Source organism: Musa acuminata, chromosome BXJ1-3 (genome assembly GCF_036884655.1).
Source record: "Musa acuminata AAA Group cultivar baxijiao chromosome BXJ1-3, Cavendish_Baxijiao_AAA, whole genome shotgun sequence".
NCBI lineage: Eukaryota > Viridiplantae > Streptophyta > Magnoliopsida > Zingiberales > Musaceae > Musa > Musa acuminata.
The window spans coordinates 6,843,486-6,851,974 of NC_088329.1; the positions used below are offsets into that span (position 1 = coordinate 6,843,486).

General features: G+C 39.7%; 1 protein-coding gene across 1 annotated transcript; it reads right to left on the reverse strand.

The window, feature by feature from the left end:
* Positions 1-1,759: 1,759 nt before the first annotated feature.
* Positions 1,760-5,319, reverse strand: LOC135619515 (receptor-like protein kinase FERONIA). The gene is made up of 2 exons (XM_065121613.1): positions 5,096-5,319; positions 1,760-4,941 (listed from the first exon to the last, which is right to left on the reverse strand). Exon 2 carries the CDS (start codon positions 4,723-4,725, stop codon positions 2,062-2,064), a length of 2,664 nt encoding a protein of 887 aa, XP_064977685.1. The 5' UTR covers positions 4,726-4,941; positions 5,096-5,319; the 3' UTR covers positions 1,760-2,061.
* Between the last annotated feature and the right edge of the window lie 3,170 nt (positions 5,320-8,489).

The window sequence follows — 8,489 nt, forward strand, 5'->3', positions numbered from 1 at the left end:
GTTGTAACTGTGTGTTAGATCTCAAGAATTGTCTGCCCTATGGAAAGAAAGAATTCCTTGTGCTGTGATTTCTTCACAGCAGAATTACTAGGCACTGACTGATTGATGTAGTTGCTGCAAATGGAGGGCATTCAATATATGGTTTCATGTTTATGTCAATAACTTGTTGCTCCTACAAATCAATACAAAAAATCCAAGTTGACAGGTTGATGGATTTCCCTTCGCTCTCATTCGATAGATTTTGATTGTTTGATAGCAAAGTCTAAGGATCCAATGTTATCCTCGTCACTTTATCATTTGTAGAAAATGATATTAATGAGTGAGCAGCTTGATCATGTAATAATCGTCCGTATACTTTGCTCAGGTATGAACCCCATTTGGGTATCAACTTTCTTTCCAAACATATCCCAAATCTGATCGAAGGAACCCCATTTGGGTATCAACCTTCTTTCCAAACACATCCCAAATGTGATCAAAGGATATCTAAGCTTAGTTTGAAGTAGTTTAACTGACTGATTCGGCTGTTATTTTCTTTATTTTGAGAGGCAAGATAGAAACCAAGACTTCTTGAATTGAATCCAAAAGAATTTTATTGAAATTGAATCTGATTTCAAGATACTGATTGGACATTTTGGGCAAGAGGGTCATTGCACTGCAGTCTTTTTCGAATATTATTACTAACAAAAAATAGACTAAATTAATTTAAAGGGTTTGAATAGACTCGTATCGAAACTTTGAACGTTGCGATTCTTTTTATTCGCTGTCAAAATAGTTGAGACTTTACGATTTTGCCGTCGAAACCCAGAACATATGCATAAACACTAATAATGGAAAGTAAAATTTGAGTGTATTCTCAAATCTTCAATCCCTGAAGGTGGAAAACCTCTTTATACCATATGGAGGCATAAGAAAAAGTTCAAAAGTCAAAAGGAAAAACACTATTAATGCATTGTAAAACTTGGTAAAAAAAGTCAAAACTGCAATACAGAGGGAAGTATTTTGCAAAAGAAGGATAGAGAGCAGAAGTCAATTTATGAACGACTCGAGTTTAGATGCAAGGCTGGAATTATTGTTGGTCTCCACTTTACCACTTGCAACTCTGGTGTCCTTTTCACCCACCTTCAATAATGCTATGTGTCCCACATCATGATCAACTTGCAGTTTAGTGTGGCAACTGCAGACAACTCTCATGACACCTATCTTTCAAGAGTCATTTAGATTGCCGACAACTGCAGCTATCTGCAACACACATCTCATGACAACTATCTTCACCAGTTCTAAAAGAAAGCCAGAGTTTACAGCATCAAATCACAAACAAGACTCCCAAAGTAGGAGAAGAAAATAAATTGATAATATATCATCTATGTTTTATCATCTTGTCAACACAATCTAAAATTCCACAGATCTCTGTTGCTAAAACCATCCATCTTCATGATGATATTGAAGCTATCTGCAACACAAATCTCATGACACCGATCTTCACCAGTTCAAAAAGAAAAAAAATGATATCATCGTCATGTAGCATCTATGTTTTATCATCTAGGAGAAGGAAAAAAAAGATAATATAGTATCTATGTTTTATCATCTTGTCAACAGAATCTAACAATTCCACAGATCTCTGTTGCTAAAAGCCTAAAACCATCTATCTTGATGATGATACTGCAGCTATCTGCAACACAAATCTCATGACACCTATCTTCACCGGTTATAAAAGAAAACCAGAGTTTACAGCATCAAATCACAAGCAAGCCTCCCCGAGTAAGAGAAGAAAAAAAAATGATAATATAGCATCTATGTTTTATCATCTTGTCAACACAATCTAACATTCCACAGATCTCTGTTGCTAAAAGCCTAAAACCATCTATCTTGATGATGATACTGACAACCGTGGCACTCATAACATTCTTTGAATCACAAGGGATCTCAGAGATGCTCTGATAAAGTTATAGGAAATTCTATGTTTAAATAGTATTACAGCACAAACTTCTTAAACGTTCCTAATTAAGAGATCTAGTAAAAAGAAGAGAAGGCTAGCTTCAGAAAAGCATCAAGGAAAACCTCTCATCGTCCCTTTGGGTTCATGATCTGCGAGAACACAGCACTTGGAGTAAGCCCCTCAGAGTCCTCACTGTTAATACTCCGTCCTCCAATGCTTGCTGTGGTGGTTGTGGTTGTAGTGGTGCTTGATTCGATCAAAGGATCATTAGCATCTTTCTTTCTGATGACAAGTGGTATTGCCTCGTCCGAGATCCCGTCAACGATGCTGCCACTCTCCTCTGCACTCTCTTGCAATTGGAGGGCAAACTCGAGGTTCCAAAGCACATCACCCATGGAAGGCCGTTCGGTGCCAATGTCAGCCACACACTTCTCTGCAGTCTCTGCAAACTTCTTGAAGCACTGTGGAGCAATCTTACCTTTCAAGTAGGGATCAATGATCTGGTCGAGCATGCCCTTCCTTTGGCAGTGCAGTGCCCACTCAGCCAAGCTTACTTGTTCCTTTGGAAGCGAGGGGTTAAGAGCTGGCCGAGCACAAAGGACCTCAAACAACACGACCCCAAATGAGTAGACATCAGATTTCTCAGTGAGCTGCTGCCTCCTGAAGTACTCTGGGTCAAGGTAACCAAAGCTGCCCTTCACCACTGTGCTGACATGGGTGTTGTCAACTGTTGGACCTGTCTTTGAAAGACCGAAATCTGAAACTTTTGCTACCCACTTCTCATCTAACAGTATATTTGTGGTCTTCACATCTCGATGTATGATGGTGTGCCTGGCACCGGTGTGCAGGTAATGCAGCCCGCGTGCAGCCCCAATGCAGATCTCGAGCCGTTGTTTCCATGGAAGAGGTGGCTTCCTTGTCTTGTAGAGGTGCTCTCGAAGAGTCCCATGGGCCATATAATCATAGACAAGGATCATCTCACAGTTCTCCTCGCAGTAACCAATCAACGATACAAGGTGCCTGTGTCGGAGCTTGGAAAGCATCTCGATCTCAGTCTGGAATTCATGGACACCTTGCTCAGACATTGGATTGCCACGCTTGATGGCCACCATTGTGGTTCCACCATCTATCTCACCACGATAGACCTTCCCGAACCCACCAACTCCAAGAAGGAGAGACTCATCGAAGTCTTTTGTGGCTGCCTTGATCTCCGCAATGGAGAAGTGACGACAGAGGTTGGAAGGAAGGGAAGATGCATAGCTTCCAGTATTTGTCTTGGCCGATGTGGCTGAGTGCGAGTTGCCATAAAGGGAGAGAGGCAACCAGCCTGAAGGTCCATCACTGGTACCGGCATCCTTCCACTTCTTCTTTTGCCGTTTGCACATTCCAATAAGGCAAACACCAGTGAGCAAAATGGAAAATCCTCCAATCACCCCACCAACAACAGATGGAATTTTACTCTTGTGTTTCCCATTCTTGTGACTGAAAATTCTGCTAAGATCCACCTCTGGTTCAGGACGAGGTCCTGGATTTAAACCAGCAAGACTGCCATTACTGTTCTGCAACTTGAACACCTCGAGCCCATTTAAGATAGCATCATAATACTCCGGTTTTGACATGGTATCTGGATGGAGCTCAACCCACAAATCCATCTGCCCACTTCCAGTTGTAATCACCACATAGTCCTCATACACAGGGATGCCTATTCCGCCACTCCAAGCTATAACATCAGCCTGTAGCTGTGCAGTCTGGTTATTGATGTAGATATCAAAGACCCTCTGGTTCATCTTGGTTATTGGATACTGGATCTCACAGAAATGCAGGCGGACAAGGTAATAGAAGCCAGCATCCACAGGGAGAATCCATGTCAAGTTATAGTTCAGATTGACTTGCGAATCTGGCCCCATCGACCGTGCTGTTGAGTAGACATCCAGTGGTGCAATGTAGTTTGGCACCGTAGTCGGGTATGTGATGGAAACATTTGGGTCATTAGAGTATGTCACACCGAATGCAGCCCCGTAGATGTATGGAGAATCATCGCCCCAAGTGCGGAACAAGCTGGAGTCTTTGGTGGGGGGGATTGCTTGCCCACCGACATTAAGCCGGTAAACAGTCTCGATAGCTTGGTCCTGATCGACTGTGTACACAATTGGAGTACCACCATTGAGAAGCACAGGTCTTGCTGAACTGAAGAAGTCGGGGATTGATACAATCTCGATGCCATTAACAAAGGCATAAGAATTGGCACGGCCGGTTGAGGGGGTGAAGGTGAGGTTTAGGCCGCCGGTGGAGACATTGACAGAGAATTCACGGGTTAGGTAGGCAAAATTTAGAGCATCGGCGGTCTGGTAGGCGCTGAAGTTATGAAGTAGGGTGTAAGGGCCAGCGGTGACGGAGAAGAAGGCATCTGAGGCGGCATGGTTGGAGTAATTAGAAGGATAGAAATGTAGGCGGATAAATTTCCGGCCGGCGCCGAGAGGAAAGGAATAGGTGTAAGGAGAGGTGAAGACACGAGCGGTCGAGTAAGGGACTTGAGGGACCGACGAATCTTGCCGTGGAGCTGTGAAACCGCCGCCATTCAGAAAGGGGGCGTACTTGGATCCAGAATCGGCGGTCCAAGATCGTCCATTGGCGTCAGTGGCCTGCCCGGAGGCGCCGCAGTCGAGGAGGATATGGTCCCGCGGCACATAAGTGGAGTTGTCGGCCGCGACGGAGGCCGGAGCTACAGTCAGTAACAAGACAATGGAGGCACAGACGAGGACGGAAGATGGGATGTAATGGTTCTTCATGGAGAAACGCTCGAAATCTCAGGCAAAATTAGATTTTTCTTCTGTTTCAAAGCAGGATCAACAGCGAAAAAAGGATTCGGGGGATGAGAAGTCGCTGTAACAGATATCAAGACTGCATATTCTGCGAACTAGATTCTGGGTTCCAGGGAAGAAACCATAGATCCAGCCAAGATCGGACCGTTAAACAAGAAAGCGACTGGCTTCACTCTACTCTCCCTGAATCAGTGAGAAAAACTCGAACTTCCAGCAGATTAAACCCAAATATCCGCCAAAACATGTAAACTCCCACCCAGAAAATGCAAGATCAACCGATACCAGCAAGCACGCATCAAAATCCCACGAAAGAAAGCACAAAGAGAGAAGTAAGTACCTCAAACGAAATGCAAGAGAGGGACGGGAGGAGAGGAGGAACAGGGTTGAAAACCGCAGAAGGCCTTTTGCTGCCCGCAATCACTACCTTCAACTACTTAAAAGACACGCATTTTTCGCTTCCACGTTCTTCTCTGCCACCCGTTCGCGTCCATCTCTTTGAAGCCAATGCCACCTCTTCGATTCTTGGATTCTGTGTCTCCGTTAACCTTTACGTTGCTGTTTCGCTTTCATCATCGGGTGGCTATGTGTGCAAGCAGTGAGTCGGTGACAGCACAAAAGGACGGTACAGTATGTTAGTTCACATGACAACAACAGTACCGCCTGCACTATTAAATATGTATTTTATATCATTATTAAATAAATAATAATAAATACTTGAGACCATTCCTATGAATTTTATATCATTATTAAAATATGTAAAAATGTTTTTAACTAAATAAAAAAATTAAAATTTTAGTTTAAAAAACACTTTCCAAGTGCCCACTATTTTCAGAATTTGATGACAACTGTCCTCTTTTACCTAATAACTATAATATTATATTTCCTTCTTTCTTTTTATATGTCCTATGAGGTGAAATGATGCAATTATAATATTAAAAAAATATTATAACATAATACAAAAATATTATCATATAAATTTTATAGAAACATATACTATGTACATAAGTATTTATTTTTTATTTTTTATTTTTTATTATTATATTATAATAATATTATTATTTATTATTCCGGTTGGATTGGAGTTTAGCTGCCGACAAAAATATTTCATATGTGAAGAATGTTGAATCTCGTATTTTGATGATGAAACTAATTGATAATATTTATATTTTAATCTATGTTTTGAGTGACGCAAGATGCTTCGATCAGGATGAGATAATTAAAGCATAAAGAATCATGTTGTGCTGGGGGAAAATATGTCAGAATATTGGACATCGGGCCGGAGGAACGGTCGACGTATCGACAGAAGGCTTTGAGCCGTGGATTCGGGCATCGGACCAAGAAGAGCGGATATTGCGCCAAGGATATCGGAGTTATGGAGTCAATTGCCCGATTGGGCAATAGGCCGCAAGAGAGGACGATACGTCGAAGAATCGAATGAAAGTGTTGATGGACCAATGACATGCCGGACAACTTTATTAATGCTTAGTATTAATTGTCTAGATCGAAGTGTGTTTTTACATGTGCAAGATTAACTACGATAACAAGACATATAGCAAAATAAAGTTTCGGAGCTTGCTAGAGAAGCTTGTCGGAACTCGCAAAGAAACTCGTCGTGAAGTCCAGGAGCTTGTCGGGAATCCGTCGGAACATTACCGAGAGATCGTCGGAAGATCGTCGAAAGCTCGCCGAAGGAATAGACTTACGGACTTGATTAGCTCAGATTATGTTTTAGATTTCGTAGTTAGCACGTAATTAGGTTTGGATTTGGGCCAACCTAATTAGGGGCCAGTAAGGCCCATATAAGGATTGTGTTGGGCCCAATGAGAGGCCCAAATAGTGCCCTAAGAAGTCTCACCGTCGTGACACAGTCTTCGAGACTATGTTAGGCAGTGGTACCGTCAGACCTGGGCGGTGGTATCACCCAGGGCAATGTCAGTGTCGAACTAACACTGGGAGGTGGTACCGCCCATGCTCGAGGAACCCAGGATGGAAAAGTTTTAGGCTTCAAGTTTGAATCAACTTAAATCCTATAAATACCCATCTCATCCCTGGTTAAAGAACATAAGCATAGAGAGTTTAAAAGTGAAGAATCGCTGCTGCAATATCTTGAGAAATCCCTCCTCTAGCTTAAACGTAGATTTCTATTTAGAGAGGAAAGTGAGTGCTTGTAAGGGTTGTATCATAAACCCGTGAAAAGGAGAAGAGAGGTGTAAGAAGGAGTTTGATCTTCACCTATCAAAGGAAGACCTCTAGTGGACGTCAGTGATCTCGTCGGAGGAGGAAGCCGAAAGTGGATGTAGGTCACGTTGACCGAACCACTCTAAAATCTGGTTTACATTTCTTTGAGCAATTTATCTTTGCTGCAAACCTCTTTAATTGTTTACTGCCTTCATGCTATCTTTACGAAAACACTTTCAAGTTAACCTCTCTCCTAAACGGTTTTACGTCGGAAATGATTTTAATCGAAACGAAGTTTTTGAAGACGTGATTTTACTGCTGCACTAATTCACCCCCCCTCTTAGTGCCGACCCCGACTCTAGCAATTGGCATAATCATAATTATCAAAACCAAATCAATTTCAAAAATCAAACCTGATAATTTGATCTGAACATTAAATTAGAAATGTGAGAGTGAGCCGGATTTAAATGACCAATTTGCTTGGAACTAAAACCAACATATATTCAATCCGGATGGATCAACTTTGATGAACAAAAAAAGAAAGAGAAAAATACAAAAGGACATCATGACCTTGAAATTAACCCATAGATGCTAATATCTAAAAACTTTCTTATTTTAAATTTTATGTAATATATTTCTATTTTAAAAGAAATTCTTTAATTTTTCAGTAAGCATGGGGTTTTTATTTATTTTATTTTAGGAAGTATATTTTAATTTTATTTTTCTAAACGTATCAAAAGCCTTTAGTTTGGTATATTACTAACCCAATAAGATTTTATAAATAATTTTAATTAAAATATTATTTTTCTATATAAGCCAATAACTATAAAATATTTTTTTTATAAATTGATCTCAAATAATCAAGACATCATCACTTGTTGTTGATATTGTATGTCAAAAGCCTTTAGTGGTAAATAATTAATATGAGAAATATCAAAAAAATAAAATAGTTATGCATATTTATTAAGGTGAATTAAAAAATCCTCTTTTTTATTTTTTCCATTTAAAAACATTGACAATATCTTTTGTGTAATACCTAAAATACCCCAATAATTTTTTCCTTTTTTATCATTTTTTTCTTTTTTCAATAGGATGATCCATAGGGTAAATCAGTCATTGTCACTACGTTATAATATAAAAAAAATTACTATATTACAGTATTTTCCTAGTATTGCTAAAAACAAAAACACAGTGTTACAATATCTTTTATTAGGCTACCATAATTTTTTGATATTGTCGAAAACATTGTAACAAAATATAAAAAATTACTATAAACACAAAATCTTTATAAAAATTATACAAAAATATTATATTATAATATTTTTATAATAATACTGAAAATTATTTTAATGATGTAAAAGATATTGTAAGTAGAAAAAAGACAAAAATAGGTTTTATTGCATCAAAACTTTAATTCAGGTTTTGGTTTAAAGAATTGATTTCAAATTGAATGCCACGATTTCTCTAAAAATATAAATCATTTATGAGCAACGAACGTTCCGAACCGTTATAAACGAAGCAGAACCGGACCCGAACCAAGTGCGCGCTCAACC

What these genes read in the sequence shown, in the direction of transcription:
- LOC135619515 (XM_065121613.1), bottom strand. Translation starts at nt 4,725, where the DNA reads ATGAAGAACCATTACATCCCATCTTCCGTCCTCGTCTGTGCCTCCATT.